The following is a 16,748-nucleotide window of genomic DNA, read 5'->3' as shown; positions in this document are numbered from 1 at the left end:
CCACGACGCTCATTTACTTAAAATGTTGTCAGTATCGGAGATAAATTTGTATGTAACACCTTAACACCCTTTAAGAAGATTCCAGTGTCAGAAATGAGATCACCGATCGTAACAATTCCTTTAGAAAGCAAGTGTTTTTCGAAAAGTGAGAGCTTTTGGACAGTAATATTTTTATCGTTCCATATAACCTGGTGAACTACATCTTCATACGAAACTATGGAAGGTTGCCTTAACATGGACCAAGCGTCCAGGCACTCCTTATAAAAGGCCGGAAGGTAGATAGGTAACTGTCTGGTATCAAAATGACACTTAAGAATAAATTCTACCCCTACCTGAGAAAGGAAGTAATTCAATGTTATTTTCCAAGAGCTGTTATTATCTTTATTTGTAAATCTTTTTAATACCATCACCCTCTGTGCGAGGATCATCGACTAGATATCCAACACATGCAAAATCGTTTCCACATATTTATTGTATCTTTGATAGACTTTAAAACTGCTTCAAAGTTCGCTTTCATCCTCGATGAGACGATATAGTCAAAAACGATCCCCAGAGTTTTAACTGAAGTTCGTACTTTATGAGCATAATTTCTTTGATCAAGACGATGGCTACCAATTGCAAAAATTTCAGTCTCATCTTTATTGACTTGGAGGTTGGAGAATCTAGAAAACGACTTCAGAGTCGCCACTAAACGGTGATATGACGTAGTATTTCTAAGAAAACGAGTCATGTCATCGGCAAAAAGGGTTAATTTGATTTCTTCCTCCTTAGCTGATCCATCACACGTTTATGTTTATTGCTACATTTTGTGACATTTTGTTAAACAGAAATGCTAGGCTATGATAAATTTTCGCTCTTTGTAATCTAAGAACCTACCAACACATTTTAACCAAACTTTTGGTGGACTCATCTGACTCGTGATTTAGAACTCCTGTAAGAGAGTCTCGATAGTAGTACCTTTATGACATTAAAATATTTAAATGTTGCCTCCATAACATAAAAAAATCCAATTTTAGGCGGTTGAACATCTCAACATTTTCGGGGGAATCACGTGGTTTTCGGAGGGAGTGGAGGGGGAGGGGGGAGGGGGGGGAGGGTCTTCGCTGACAGAGGATAAAGGAAGGACCAAAGAAAATTGACTGCTGATTAAGGGGGGATCATAAGATAACTACGGAACCTTAGTGGGGAGGGGGGGGATAGGGGGAATCAAGTAAATTATGTTGTGACACAAACAAAATCCGCCTTACCCCCTTCCCCCCCGGCAATAACAACGACGGTTCCCCAAAGATTAAAAATTCGCACATTTCATAAACCACATAAGAAAAAAATGGGTAGATAACACTTAAACCCATCCAGACCCTCGAATACATCTAAACGATGTGATTGTACTAAAGACTTTATATAAAAATTGATGAGACGAAGTGATAAAAGCTCGATGCCATTGACTCTTCTCGTTTTAAGTGCACTTTTCATGCTAAAATCGTTTATTACTGTCAAAACATAGATTCATAAAAATTGCATAATGGTTTCTAGCAAATATTCTGCATCGTTTTCTCTTTGAGACAAATGAATGAACTTGTTTGAGACGAGTCTCCTAAAAGATATCACATTTTCATCCATTTGTTTAGGATTATCCTAAATAAAAAGTGAGGTGTGGTCTAAGGGTTGATATGAGCTACGAAAGAATTTAAGGTTTTTCAGTTGAAAAGGGAATTACAGTAAACCTATTATTTGTTTTCTAAGTCGTATTTTCTTGTCAAGATCAATGGCTACTGTTCTTTTGACAAGCCAAAAGTTATAGTGTAGAAAATGAAAAACTAAAACGATCCGCCATATTGGATAACATCTATGGCCTCTGGTAGCGTCGTTTGCATATCTGTCCAATGATATTAACATCATAGCCGTAGACGACATAGCAAGCTATCTATATAAGGTAAAAACCTTTCAAAATACCGCAACGTAACTCCGAGGGAGGGAAGGGTTCCAACCACCCCTCCCCTGTAGAAAAAGTTGGGGCGTGAGTTAATTTTTATGTACGTCCAAGGGTTACAGTTATTCATCTGCAGAATGTTATCGCTAATCGTTATGGACTACTCTTTTTTTTTATCATATATATGTATTCTCATTTTTCTGTTCTATTTAAATGTTACTACCTTTGAAAGAAAGTGGTACCAATGCTGGGTAATTGGAATTCAGTTGAATTTGATAATTACAAAAGGAATTTGAGCACTCTAAAATCTTGTTGAAGGGCTTTTTACTTACCCTTGACGTAAAAAAATTAGTTTTACCCTAATGAAAATTGGAGGTGCAAAAGAAATCAGTTATTGGAAGAGGGGAGTATGTCATAAACATTACTGTATTAATGAGTTTGAGTAACATTCCATCAGATAGGGTCACTCTAGAAAACCCCCGGTAAGGCTCTGATGGAGCTTGCACCGAGGGATAACAGTGTTTCACCAAAACGGCAAACAGCAGATGAGACTTTGTCCCAAAAGAACCTCAACCAGGGCTTGCGAACGCATTTACCAGTAATCTGGTTAGAATTTTCCTCGGAGAAATAATACTCCCAGTCACCTCTTCCAGCCTTAACGACAAACTCTTTCCCTGCCTGAGCGAAGAGAAACACAGCATTTGTAAGATCGGCTCCATCATCCAGCGCCATTGGCAGGAAATGAATGGCAGCTTTTAAGAACTTTATGGTAGTTTCATCGTGGACATCTGGATAACTTTTATCTTCTATTTTTCTGACCTCAGCTCCAAGAGCAAGGGCTGTGATTTTGTGCACAGTAACTCTGTAACTTCTTGAAAAATCCTGAAATCAGATACCCAAGACCCAAGTGAATATGAGAATTAACCTTGGGAATATATCGTATAGGTACAAAGCTTCTATCAGAAAATGCAAGTTTTATTCATTCGTTTTAAAATTAGCTAGTTGTTGTTGTTGTTGTTGTTGTTTTTTGGTATTTTTGAAGTCCTATAAACAAGTTCCGAAGTTTGCATTTGTGAGAGTAACACTGTCTGGAAAATCTTAACTTGTGTATCACTGAATCGGTCGTTTCGCTTGTATTCGGATGTATCCTGAGTGTAACCAAGTTATGAGAGAATTATAAACAACAGCATTGAAAATACAGGTATGGACTCTCGCTATGTAGAAATTCAGCCTGTGAACTTCCATAATTTTGTAGAAGTGGAAATAGCAAGCTTAAGTAATTGTTAAATTAAATTGAGCCTTTTTATCAAGTGCTTGTCATATCAAACTCATGGGGTACAAATAGTCTTAACACGAATAGTGACCACGCCCACTTCAACACCCCACTCAAATCGAGTGTAATTTTCGAACATTTTACCATCGTGCAGATTCTCTACGGTGAAAGCACTCAATGTACCTCTGAAATATTAAACTACAATATTGTGGCTTTCTATGTCGCTAATTTTCTAACTTGAAGGTAAAGTTTTTCCCTCGTTATTTTAACCTTTTCTCCGAGCGGTTGCGTGAAATTAACAAGGCGTTTTTGTTCAAAACACAACCGAGCGAAGCGTCCCGGGCGATATCCCTTTTACGCAAGCGCAATTTAAAAATGTACCGCCAGAATCAAAAAGAGGAACAAATTTCCTTTGTTTTGATATGTAAAGTGTCGAACAAAAAGCAGATTTACCCTCGTCAAATGGCGTTTCAAAACAGCTGTATCTTCCTCCTTTTGATATTTTCCTGTTTTGTGAGCGTGAAAGCAGTAGGAGAGGGATCGGGAAACTCAGAAATCGCTTCGGGAATTGATCTGCCATTGTTTACTTACGAGATAAACAAGTAAGATTTGTGAAGTTCATCGCAGTATGAAGTCTAAATAAATGCCTTTTTTAAGCTTGTTCGCTGGATTTTTCGTAAAGTTCCCTGATTGATTTTCGTTTCAGCTTACTAATCTATACTATTTGAAAGCAAAGAAGTTTTCAGAGAAAACCATGAGTCGGTCCTTTCAATAATTGTAAACAAAGTGTTTGAGCAATCAGGTATACGAGGTATAATAATCAATAGCCATATATCAGAAGTCTTCAGAAAGAATATATTCTGTTTTCAGAAAGCTGTCAAGAAAGCTAGTAATCGTGGCAATTAAATGCACTTCTTAACAATTTGGAAACGGGCCCTCGGTATCGATTTAAGGTGTATTACAACGAGGTTGATGTACATCAGCTTAAAGATGAGAACAGCCAGTTGAGGGCGGAAAAATAAAATTAGAAGAATCGTTGGTACAGGAGAAGGCAAAGCGTCATTGCGAGTGGATAAAAAAGCCCGAGAAGCTCTCGAGAAAGCTGAGAAAAAAGGGGCCTTCTACAATAAAAAATTTATTCAGTTGACCAAAAAAGTGATTACAAATGGGAAAAAAGGTAGAGGCCCAGCTAAGAAGAAGTTTAATGACTATTCTAAGCACCATCAAAAGAGAATTAAAAATCAACTGAAGGAGGAGTGTCAGACTACACTCTCCTTTCTTGGGCTGTATAATTTTGTTGCAACCAAAATTGAAGTCCTCAACACTGTGACTAATCAATATGAAATTTTCAATCTTGTTGGAGAGGGAGAGCTGCCATTTACAGAGTCTGACCCAAAGGCCCTTAATAATGATGACATTGATAACATAAATATGTGGCTCTACCTCAAAGATAAATTCATTATTTCAAATGAGGCCTGGCATGAAATTGCCATTAAGGCTAATGATCTCCCCAATATATATTCCATCAAGTAGCGAATTAATGAGCTAAACAGTGAATGGAACTTGAAACCAACACCAGGAGATGCTAAAAGTGTGCAGTTAGGATTTGCAGAAAGCTTGCAAGAGCACATTGTTAGGCTTCAGAAGAATGGAGAAATCAGTGATGGAGTAACTATTAAGATCAAGCTTAGTGGTGATGGTACAAATATTGGAAAGGGGCTTACACTTGTCAACTTCACTTTTACTATTCTCCATGAAAAGGATGTGGCAATGGGTGAGAAGGGAAATCATATACTTGCTGTTATAAAAACTACAGAGACATATGATAATCTGAGAGACAGCGTAGCAGACCTTCGAATGGAAATGTCAAACTTAAAGGAGATAAGTGCAAATAGCGGCACCGATAAAATTGAATACTTTTTAGGTGGAGATTTGAAATTTTTAGCACTGGTATGTGGTTTAGGCAGGGCAAATGAGGATTATGCTTGTGTGTGGTGCAAGTGTCTCAGGGAGCAACAGTGGGACACAAGCAAAACATGGTCAATTAATGACCCCAAATTTGGTGCTAGAACTGTCGCCGAAATAGCAAGGTTTTCCACTGGAAAGAAATCAAACTGTAAGGCACAACTATTATTTGATTTTATACCTATGGACCATGTCATCATAGATACATTACATTTTTTTCTGAGGATTTCAGATGTTTTGATTGACTTGTTCATAAGAGAGCTGAGAAGTGATGCTATTGAGAAAAAAAAAACCTCTGATGGATTCCCAAGAGATAAATATAAACACATGGCATGTTATGAAGAATTTATCAAAAGTATGGGAATCACTTTTAATTTTAGAATCAACAAAGAGAGCAAAAAGCTGGAATATAGAGATCTTACTGGACCAGAAAAGTTGAAACTCTTTCAGAATATAAACATTCCGACCTATGCTTGTCCCTCATTGCAGTCAAAACAAAGACACACAAGTGATCTGGGCTAGATTTATGGACATAATTGGTGATTTGAAGCTCGATTTTACATCTGAAGAGGGTATTCTTGAACTGCAAAGAAATATCAAATCATGGTTTGAGCACTTTCTCAAAGTTTACCAAGCAAAAGATGTCACTCCCTACATGCGTGCACTATGTTATCATGTTCCTGAGTTCCTGTCACTTTATCAGAACATAGCATATTACACACAGCAAGGCTTGGAAAAATACAATAATAGAGCTTCTAAAGATTTCTTCAGATCCACAAATCACAAAGGGGTTGATGCCCTCAAACAACTGTTTCTGAAGAAAAACAGGATTCAGTTCCTGGAGGCAGCAGGTTATGAAAGGGTTAAGAACACCTACAACGATGAGCTTGTATTCAATGATTGGACTTCTTTGTCCCAACCAATACTTAATAGTTCCTGGAATTACATAGGCAAAATCTTCAGCTACATTTAAAATTCTTTCATCCTACTTCAGCCCCAGATATGAATCAAGCACCCTATTTGACTCCAATTGGTAAACCATCTTCCCTCTTTGAAGAACACCGGGCAAAACATTCCCAAGACCTTCCATGAAAACATCTCGGTCAACATTAAGGTCTATGTTTATATCAGGGTCCTCTCGCCGTCCAGACCAAAGCTTTTTCTTTATTTCACGAGCAAGTTGGCCATGGAACGATTCTTTTCTATCCTTTAGAGAGTTTTACGAGGGAATGAACAGCTTTTCGCTGCGAACAAACGGAAAATATCCAAATCCTCTATCGGCCCTGAAGGGTGTCCATTCATCGAAGCATGTGCTATAGCCAACGTAATGAATTTTCAACCTCTCTTGTTGATTTTGTCAACCTCCCTGATCTCAATATCATACAGTTTTGTATCTTTCTATCGTGGATTCGCCTTTCTAACGGGGTTGTATGTTAAGTATTTATTGCAAAATCGCTTTACTTTTTTTATTTCCCTCTTTAGCCTGTCCGAGCATGCACATTACGTAGGGTTAGTGGTCGCGTACACCTGGAACCGAGAAAAACAAATGTTCGTCGCGCTGGGGAAAGAGTTTGATATGATAACTCTTTTTTCTGTGTCGTTTATGTACAAAAAAGGTGGCTCGCCGGTTGATTGATTCAGATTTATTCTCCTTCCGATTGCTTTACGCCTTACAGAAGCTTATGTCATCGGTGGTAACCGTAGCAAAAAAAAAAGAACGCAACTCGCTAAAATGAAGGACTTTGCACTGCAGACTCTTAGAGCCCCACTCCACGTTAATTTTCTCCCAACGGTTCAGCAGTTTCTGTAATTGACGATCACTATATCATTTTAGTATCTAACTTGCCTCTACTTTAATCACACTTTGATTCCTAAATCGAAATGAAACGGTAAATACAGATATTAAATTCCGGCTGGTGTTTGATCAATAATGACGAGATTATTTTGGGCTTATTGTTAGAGCATCGTGCATGATGCCGGCATATCGACTAAACTTCTCCAAATTTCTCTTGATATTACAGTGAGTAATGTCCGAACAGTAAGCCCTCTTTTCTTACTTCCAATTTAAGAATTTGATCTAGCAAAATATTGTGTTCTGACTTCAGTAAACCTTTTATTCCCAGAGAGGTTTACCTGTTTGCGGTAGGAAGAGGAGATGGAGTTTTGGAGGCTCTTAAAAGCTAATAAACTGAACGTAATGAAAGATTCTGAGCATAGTTTTCGGCAAAATGCCATGTTTTCAGCGGTGACGCTCGAAAGCATAATGCTTAAATTTTCCAGCATAATTTATTTGACCCTAGCCCCTATCGAAGTAAATTGACTTTCGTCTGACCATTTGTTAAGTTTCTTAAATTTGTTTAGCATGCTCTATCTGAAAGGAAGTTCCATACTTACAGGATACATTCTTCTATTGCTCGTTACGTTTCCCATGATGCGACGTTTTGGCTTAATGAAAACAGTGTCTTGAAATTGTGGGACGAAAGATGTGTTGATATTCCCCTTTCCTTGTTTCAAACGCGTTTCGCACAAAAACTATTCACAGCTGCAGCGCACAAATAAAAAGGCTTTGAACAGTGTGTAAACCTGGGCTGTCGACTATCCTTCTCGGATTCCATGGGTTTTACCCCCGGCACTGTTCCGACTGGTTTGTTTACATCTTATAGCCAATGAAACATCTTGTTAGCCTTTCTTTCGCTTTTGAATTCTATAGGTTTTTCCTCTAGCTTTCTTCCGACTGGATTGTTTACATCATGCAGCCAATGAAGCCTTTTGTTTTGATGGCTATCCCTCTATCTGGCGCTATCCATCTAAAGGGAAAAACCCCCAGCTCTACACGAAAGTGAAAGTGAAAATTGGATACGCTTCTCACACACTTTTATCGACCCTCTATCTCTCGCTATCCATCTAAAGGGAAAAAACCCCAGCTCTACACGAAAGTGAAAGTGAAAATTGGATACGCTTCTCACAAACTTTTATCGACCCTCTATCTCTCGCTATCCATCTAAAGGGAAAAAACCCCAGCTCTACACGAAAGTGAAAGTGAAAATTGGATACGCTTCTCACACACTTTTATCGACTGCTGTTTGGTAGTGCCTTGAGAACGTTCGCCCTTTGAAATCATGGGAAATAACAAGTCGAGAATGACATCGGTAAGCAAATTTTTACGTCGCAAATAGTATTTCAGAGCATGATATTTTGGTGCTATTTTGATCATTTCAAGAAAGCAGATTGCATGCCACCGACGGTTATTTTGGTTCTTGTCGGCTTTAGACAGAGGTCACAGCAATTTATTTGCGCCTTGGAATTTATACATTCTCTGACAATGGTGAAAATTTACAGTAAGCTTTATGTGATCCATGAGAACTAGGGATTGACAATTCCTCGGGTCCCTATAAATATCTAGCCACAACAAACGATTTTTGCAAACTTAAACTTATGACAGTCAGTTCCGAATGAATCTAAGCTCTAATGTTTACAGCCAAACCTTAGAGATGATGGAAATCCTAGCGTGACATATTTTCTTCAGCGTTTGGGTCGCGGTTGAGTGATCCAAGCGAATCCACTATAAAATGTCTAAGATGAAGACCAGAAAAAGGTTTAAAACGCATCAAGTCCATCCTTCTCCAGTTTCCTTTTTGGAGAGTATGAAACTTCTTTGCACTACATTGCTGTCTCCGTTCCCCCTTGCCAGTTCGTGAACAAAAAGTTCTGTCCGTTTTGAGAAAACTGAGAATTCCAGCTTGTTCTTAAGTTCATTTTGTGGCACACACGATTGCACGAATAAATGTTTACGAATAAAATAGTTCTGACAAAAACCCTTCAACCTGACATTGGAATCTGATTGATTTAAGAGCGCTTGTCTGTAAAAATCAGACAAATCCTAAATTTCGTGGCAAGGGTGAAAAATTCGATTTCTTTCTTATTTTAATATTAGACAGGCAAGACTATAACTAAAATCACTGGATACTTTTTTTGGCAAAATATCTTTATTTCAGAGAAAAATACAAATAACAAAATTCCGTTAAAATCGTCATTTTTAGCAGCACATTATTGCACAAGTTTGAGAGCTTCGTGTTCAAAAATGAATCACAATCTCGTCTTTTTAACACTCAAATCTTCTTTTTTAACCTCATAAGACCTCACAAAACGATTTTTGTAAACACTGCGTTCCTCTTTGCGTGTAAAATAATTTAATTACGAAAGCATACATTTCTCTTCAGTAAAAGTACTTTGTGAGTAAATTTAATTTTCGGCATGTGCTAAACCTTCAAATGGATTAATCTTTGGGCGGTAGAATTACGAATAGATTTTCTCAATATTACTGTAAAAATTTCTATGGGCAAGTGATTGAGAGCGATACGAAAGCTTTTCAAAGTCCGTTAAAATGCAGTTATTTGACCTTTCGCGGTCAACATTCCAGTCGCGAGTCACACACGTACTTTAATATGATTCAACCCATATGAGGCCAGAAAATGTACATGAGTACACATTTCCAAATGCTCTAACCTCATTTGCGGTAGTAGAAAGATCCAAAGACTATTTTACTGTGGTTATCTCGTCGCTCGTCGTATTTATAACGTCCGATGAAACTGCCTGTCAATCTGCGAACTGTCACCAACCTTCGTTGTAAAACGTTTGACATCTTTCTGTACTGTGGCATCTTATCCAGCGGTTCAGTTGACTGTGAGAGTTGTTTGGTTTGTGGTGCAGTAGATCTGATCGATGTTTTTAAAAGTGGCACTACACATATGTTGCAGTCAACGCAGTTTTGGGAAAAATTTCCGCACAGCCCCATACTTAATTATGCATGTACATCTTACTGGTGATACACTGAAAAATAAAGCCCCATATATGGATGTATAATGATGTATGGGGCTGTGCGGAAATTTTGCCCAGTTTTGTATACGGAGAGTCGTCGCGCAATGCAAATCATACAATGGAAAGTTATTTTTTAGGGGGTATGGGAAGGGGAAAGTAAAAGGACGTCACTCTGCTGCTAAGCTTTCTTTAGTTGTTGTGAACATCGAAATCTCTCTCATGTAAGTCGCGGAGATCGGGCCTTTGGCTGATACTCGTTGAAAAGCTAAATTTAGTACCTGCTAAAAATAGTAAGCCTTAGTAAACAAAACCTGGTTTATGGTAATTACACGATGCCTATTATTGGCTTAGAGCGGGGCTTCGGACTTTGTTTTTAACATATAAACTAACTTACACGGTCAACTATGTTACATAAAATTGGAAGGTTGTTGTTCGTTCAAGTCGCTTATTGGCGGAGTTTGTGATTACAGCACTAGAGATCGAATGCGTGAAACGGAAATTGTTCCTTTACTTTCATGCACTAAGAATATCACAAGTCATGAGTCGGCTTTCAAATTTACCGGTCCTGAAAATGAGATCGACCTTATTTTGTGCCGAGCGCACATATGTCGGCCCCTCTGTAGTTTAAGGTTTTAAACGGTAGTTAGGTCTGTTAACAGTGGTTAGTAGTACCACTCCCTTATGCGAGCCCCACCCATTGGCCACGGAACATAGCACCCCAGCCTCACATAAGCCACACATCCCCACCACCGCGTTTTGTAGCATGGTGTTGTAAAAATGTACAAAAGGTTCTCTTCCGTGCTATTAGGGTATTCCTTGCAATTTTAGTAGAAAGAAAAAGACCCCTAATAAGTACGACAGGCACAGAGCGCCAAAAAAACAAGAATATTTCCCTGCAATAAATAAATGTATTTTACTGTTTGTCACCAGACAAAGATGACACTATTACAAAAATGTTTAAAGAATAAAATATTTTGTAGGTTCCAAGAGTTCAATTCTGATAATGCTTAATTATATGGAGTTTTGTCCTTCACCTACCCCCTAAAGTTCCTTTGTCATCGGTATTGCGTGACAATCCAAATACTTAAATGGCGTACATGTTTGTAGTCAACTCAGTTTAGCATTGAATTAGACTGTCAGATGTAATCTTTTAGTGCATTGTAGACTGAGCAATACTCGCAGTCAACTGAACCGTTGAATAAGATGCCACAGTGAAGAAAGATATCGAACGTTTGACAACGAGATTGTGTTCGACAGGGTTGGTGGTTTCATCGGACGTTATCATTTATACAGACCTAAATACGACGAACGACAAGAAAATCGCACTAAAATGGTCTCTGGATCGGTCTTCTGCGGCAAATGAGGTTAGAGCATTTGGAATACCTTTCTATGTACATTTTTCGACCTCATATGGGTTGAAACATATTAAAATAAGTGTGACTCGCGACTGGAATGTTGACCGCAAAAGGTCAAATAACTGCATTTTAACGGACTTTGAAAAGCATTCATTTGTATCGCTCTCAATCACTTACCCAAACAAATTTTTATAGTTTTATTGAGAACATCTTTTCGAAATTCAACCAACAAAAGCTTAATCCATTTGAAGGTTTAGCACATGGTGAAAATTAATTTTATTCACGAAGTATTTTTACTGAAGAGAAATGCATGCTTTCGAAATTAAATTATTTTAAGCGCAAAGAAGAGCGCAATGTTTACAAAAATCATTTTGTGAGGCCTCATGAGATCGGAAAAGAAGATTTGAGTGTTTAAAAGACGAGATAGTGATTCGTTTTTGCACGCGAAGCCCTCAAACTCGTGCAATAATTTGCTGCTAAAAATGACGATTTTAACGGAATTTCATTATTTGTATTTTTCTCTGAAATAAAAAGATATTTTGCCAAAAAAAAGTATCCAGTGATTTTATTTATAGCCTAGCCTATCTAACATTAAAATAAGAAAGAAATCGAATTTTCCACCCTTGCCGCGATATGTTTGATTTTGACAGACAAGCGCTCTTAAATCGACTTATTTCGATGAAATGTCAAAGTAAACTGTTCCAGAAAGTGTGATCGTAAAGCTGACAGAAAAGTTGCGTGCAAATCATTTGAAATATAAGAGTAAATAAGGAAAGAAAAATCCTCAAATCCGGTAATTAGGAGGGTTGTTGCCTTTATTATCGGCAACTTCGCAAATACATTTCTTTGGTCTAAGATTTTTGTTTATCTTCCGATTTTACGTTAAAGAAAAATAGCAGAAAATTTCTCTTAAAGCTGGTGTCACATCAAGTTTCTACATATGATTAATTCGCATTTTGTCTCAGCCGCAAAGTCCCCTTTGAGGCTTGAACTACTAACACCTAAATTTTAGTTTTATTACGCCTGCAGATCATTTATAGACATTCTGGAAAAAACAAACAAATTAAGAAATGAACCAACTCCAGCCAACTTACTTAAGCAGTATCTTCGACTGACAATTACGAGGAAATCTTTTAACACACGCATATATTTAACAATTATTCGGCGAAGGCCAAGTGAACATTCTTGAATTAATGATATGCGCGTAGATCATAAGGTCAAGAAAGGGACTACAGACAATTTACATTCTCTTGGGTCAAGTTAATAACGCCACAAGCAAAAGCTGAATGAAAGCTGATAATTAGTACTAACTGTGTCTGCGTTCGTTTGCATGAAAGCGTTAGGTACACCTTCTCTGTAATCAACTCGTGTGGAGTGATATATGAAGTAATCCTCGACAACTCAGAGTGCGAGAAATAATGGTGATAGGAATGAGTGTAGTTTAATTCGTTCTGTAATCAGTTAGTTCTGTAATCACGAGTATGATTACAGACAGAATTGGACGACGCAGTCCTGTTACCAATTACTCATAACCATTACAACATTCGAAAAAACAAATGCATGTAAACTTGAAATACCTTTAGTGGAGACAATGTTTATAGTTAAAGATTCTTCCATTTTGAAGATTCCCCAGTTTTTCCTAGAATAAGAGGTTGTTGCTATTGTTATTGTGATCAATTCTGTGATTGGTGGATTTAGCTGAGAGGACTTCGTACGATTGGCTGCTTCGACTGTCCTATTACGGGTGTCCGATTACAGCCAACTGCATTTCTTAGGTCGACTCCATCTTCCATCGCCGTTAGCAAGAAATTGATGGCAGCTTTTAAAAGTTTTATATTTGTTCGGTCGTGTTCATTGAGGCGTCCTCTATCTTCCACTTTTCAAACCTCAGCTTCCAGAACAGGAGATGTGATTTTGTTAACAATTATTCTGACGTTTCTTGAATAATCCGGAAATCAGGAAGTAGGACCCAGTTGAAAATGAGCATTGATCATTGAAATATGTCGAATAGCAGCCATACTGTTTAGAAATACCATATTTTTTAGACTTTCCCTATTTGCCTAAGTTGACTTATTTCCCTTGCATTTTTATCAACTGAATCCAGTGACAACTTGTAGCCAATGAAACATTTTGTTTAATTAAGCCATTCTCGTGCTTTAGATTTTCAAGGGTTTTCCCGTGCATTGTTCCAACGTAATTTGGATCTCTTATTTTCAAATTCCGAGAGAGCATGCACTATGTGTGCGACCTTTGTACTCAGTTCTCTTATTTCCAAGGGTTTTTTTCCCTTGTTTTTTTTTCGTTTGTATTTTTTACATTTCTTAGTCAATGAAAAATGTTGTTTTCATGACCAATTATTCATCACCACCAGGCAACCCTGACATCTGTTTGATCAAGGATTATCTTTCGCGCATTTAAGTAGAGGGAAAAAGCCCTCAAAAGTGAAACACCTCAAACAAGTGAAAGTGAAAACGAAAAGGGAAACCTCCTTCAAACAGCTATATCAACTCGACAGAACTGAGAAATTACCTTGAGAACGTTCGCTCCCTGGTTCAACCATTCATACACACAACCATGGGAAATAACAAGTCGAGGATGACATCGGTAAGGAAATTTTTACCTAGAGAAAGATGTTTTTCGTCTTGTCACGAGCGTGGGACAAAGAAAAAATTCTGAGCGCCCACGAGGAATCGAACCTCAGACCTTCGGATACCGCGCTCCGATGCTCTACCAGTGAGCCACAGAGACTCCACGGTGAGCGAGGTCTATTACGAAGTTCGTAGGACACGCTTCCTGCATACTGCTAGGATCAACAACGTCGATAGCGTAATGTTTGTAGATAGAAGTTAGAGAACTTGGCAAAATTAAACATATTTAGAGTCAGATCAAATTGTAACTTAGCTCCAGTCAGTCATAGTCGAACCTTGAAAGTGACGGAAATAGAAGCGTGACATATTTTCTTCAGTATTTGCGCAAACTGTCAACTTGATAGCGAAGAAGCGTATGATCGAAAGAAGATTGAGAAAAACGTGAAATATCTCGTGATTGCTAATGAGTTGTTATGACAATTTTTAAAGATGGAGATGGAAAAATCAATCAGTTGTGATTGCGAAGGTGTTGACAATGCGCCGCTCATTCTGAAGGCACAATCAGACGACTGTTTGAAGCTAGTCACCCCACTGAGATGATTGCAGCCATGCCAATTTGACTTATCGTCTCCAAATGATGAGTAGAGGAAGCGAACTGCCTAAAATCTATCCTCCTAGCATAGTTTTTGGCTGAAAATTGCCAATTTTTTTTAATTTCAAGAGCCTGATAACGGGTGTGGAAAATGATGTTTTGAAATACGTATTATATCTCTGAATTTTGTCATTGAGATTTACAGCAGACTCGGGTTCGGGGGGGTTCGGGGAGGTATTCCTCGGATATCGAGGTAAGGTTAAGCCGCCCAATTCTTAAATACTGACCCTCAGGATGATGATGATGATGATTATGATAGCGATATAATGCTTCCTTTTGGATCACATACAATAACATTCCACTTATTTTGCTTTTTAAGGATTACCCAAGTGACATGATCTTCTACGTTAAAAAGATTTCGTCGACGTTCCTTGGAAAAGAGATTACCAAACGATGTGGAAACGAAGGACAGCATAATGATCTCGAGGAAAAGGATAAGACAACCTTGAAATTTTTGCAAGCTGCCATCTCGTACATCTCAGAGGCAACCAACATGGGAGCAGATCTTTCAAATGCGGCATTCATTTTTTCACAACCAGGAAGAGAGTTTGTCATTCAGGCTGGAAATGGCGACTGGGAGTTCTTTTTTTCAGAAGATCTAAAAAATACAGTTCATGGCCACTGTGTTCGTAAGGGTCCGAAGCAGGCTTCCCGAGGTTTCTGCAACAGCAGCAGATCCCCTGACAGCACATCTGGCCCTGCCAATCGAAACGGTAGACCCAGAACAGCACCAGGTCGAATGAATGGTTTGCTGGCTTTGCCATCTGCCGCCTAGAAAGATGTCTGCCTTGCTTTATTTCGACGGAGGAAAAGATGAAAATCGATAATTACGCAAATTTTTTTACTAGCTTGATAATATGGGTGACAAATAACTCCATAATCTACCAGACAATTTGAGTTTGTTACGTGGCAAGATTCCTTAAATTCTATACCGCTGTCAAAAACATATCCATAGCCTTTGGCTGGTAATCTTTGGCCTTTCCCATGAGAGATGTATTCATTTTATTCACAACTAATGCCCTGCCAAGTTAATAAAATTTGAAGGTAGACTTAAACTTAAAATATTTGATAGAGAAGAAACAGCTAGGTCAATAAATAGCTTTTTATCGGTAAATCAAGAAATCTTAAACTTTTTTTAAACGTGTATCTATCTTTTCGATTCGGGGAGTACTCTGACTCTTTTTAAAAGATGATAAACAATTTCCAATCAAAAACCTTACGACCAGAAGTCTTACTCGTCACCTGTGATAACCCACTAATATGCTTTTTAAATTAGGGAATAGTTTGACGTGGGTGCGTCCAAATTCGTAAAACTTCTCTCGCCGAAATGTGTGAATGTGCACCTAACACTCCACCACCGTTTGATTAATATGTGCACGTTTTTTTAACTGAATCTCCAGCTATCACAGTAACTTTGCATTTATTGATATATCAAAATTAAAATCAAAGATACAAAGTCAAAAGAACAGAATTGGTAACAAAGGCTGGGAAATCTACTGAAACAATTTTTTGTTTGGGATTCCTCGGTACTTCAGTGTTTCCCTTAACCCTTTCACTACCAAGATCTCATTAGTAATTCTCCTTACTGTCTGCAATACAACTCTTATGATGTTAGCTCTGAGATTTTGGTATCGTATCAACTAATAATTCCCTAGCTGATATGTAGAGAATAATACATGGGCGCGCGTGGATATGGAATTTCTCTTCGAATGTGTAACTCGATAGCTCACGAGAGAGTGCAGCGAACGAGTGAGATGTCAAGTTGAACACGAGAAGAAAAATTCTATATCGGCAAGCAACCGTGTATTATTTTGTTTTCCATATAAACACATGAGCCCTTTACTGGGAAGAAAAGCCGACTTCATTAATGAATGAAAATAAATGAATCGACAATCCTCGAAAACAAACGTAGAGTGCGTTGGCGCTGACTCTTAAGATGGAAAAATGCGTTGAATCATGATTACAAAAATAACAATGGTTGTCATTTTCAATTTACAAAATTCTCATTTATTGACTTTGTCCTTACCGACAGAAGTCTTTCAGGTAAACGGCCAAAATCGGCTTGTGGCAAATCTTCCAGTTGTCGATTTTCATTATCAGGCGAGAGAAATGCTAACACCAAAGCCACTGAATACGCAACTTTCAGTTTTTCTTTTAGTATATTGGT

The 16,748-nt window shown here is 38.1% G+C and overlaps 2 protein-coding genes across 4 annotated transcripts; one reads left to right on the top strand and one right to left on the bottom strand.

Moving 5' to 3' along the window:
• Nucleotides 1-1,454: 1,454 nt before the first annotated feature.
• LOC149043609 (uncharacterized) lies at nt 1,455-8,029 on the bottom strand. Its single transcript, XM_089210393.1, has 2 exons — nt 7,563-8,029; nt 1,455-2,812 (listed from the first exon to the last, which is right to left on the bottom strand). Exons 1-2 carry the CDS (start codon nt 7,596-7,598, stop codon nt 2,399-2,401), a joined length of 450 nt encoding a protein of 149 aa, XP_089066519.1. The 5' UTR covers nt 7,599-8,029; the 3' UTR covers nt 1,455-2,398.
• Nucleotides 8,030-8,158: 129 nt separating this feature from the next.
• Nucleotides 8,159-15,695, top strand: LOC113671097 (uncharacterized). 3 transcript variants are annotated; one of them, XM_027187324.2, is made up of 2 exons: nt 8,159-8,317; nt 14,901-15,695. In XM_027187324.2, the coding sequence occupies exons 1-2, from the start codon at nt 8,288-8,290 to the stop codon at nt 15,354-15,356; spliced, it is 486 nt and encodes a 161-aa protein (XP_027043125.2). In that variant the 5' UTR covers nt 8,159-8,287; the 3' UTR covers nt 15,357-15,695. The 3 variants fall into 3 exon arrangements, with proteins under 3 accessions (XP_027043125.2, XP_089066518.1, XP_089066517.1); XM_089210392.1 differs by lacking the exon at nt 8,159-8,317 and adding an exon at nt 11,058-11,350; XM_089210391.1 differs by lacking the exon at nt 8,159-8,317 and adding an exon at nt 13,804-13,945.
• The last annotated feature ends 1,053 nt before the right edge of the window (nt 15,696-16,748 follow it).

The sequence above is a fragment of the Pocillopora damicornis genome, chromosome 6 (genome assembly GCF_964200805.1).
Source record: "Pocillopora damicornis chromosome 6, jaPocDami1.2, whole genome shotgun sequence".
Lineage (NCBI taxonomy): Eukaryota > Metazoa > Cnidaria > Anthozoa > Scleractinia > Pocilloporidae > Pocillopora > Pocillopora damicornis.
The sequence above is the reverse complement of the archived record's forward strand: the minus strand, read 5'-3'. Positions and strand labels throughout refer to the sequence as shown.

What these genes read in the sequence shown, in the direction of transcription:
- LOC149043609 (XM_089210393.1), bottom strand. Translation starts at nt 7,598, where the DNA reads ATGGGAAACGTAACGAGCAATAGAAGAATGTATCCT. An exon ending in GCAATAGAAGAATGTATCCT is followed by an intron (nt 2,813 to 7,562) that starts GTAAGTATGGAA and finishes ATCTGATTTCAG; the next exon opens with GATTTTTCAAGAAGTTACAG.
- LOC113671097 (XM_027187324.2), top strand. Translation starts at nt 8,288, where the DNA reads ATGGGAAATAACAAGTCGAGAATGACATCG. An exon ending in ACAAGTCGAGAATGACATCG is followed by an intron (nt 8,318 to 14,900) that starts GTAAGCAAATTT and finishes TTGCTTTTTAAG; the next exon opens with GATTACCCAAGTGACATGAT.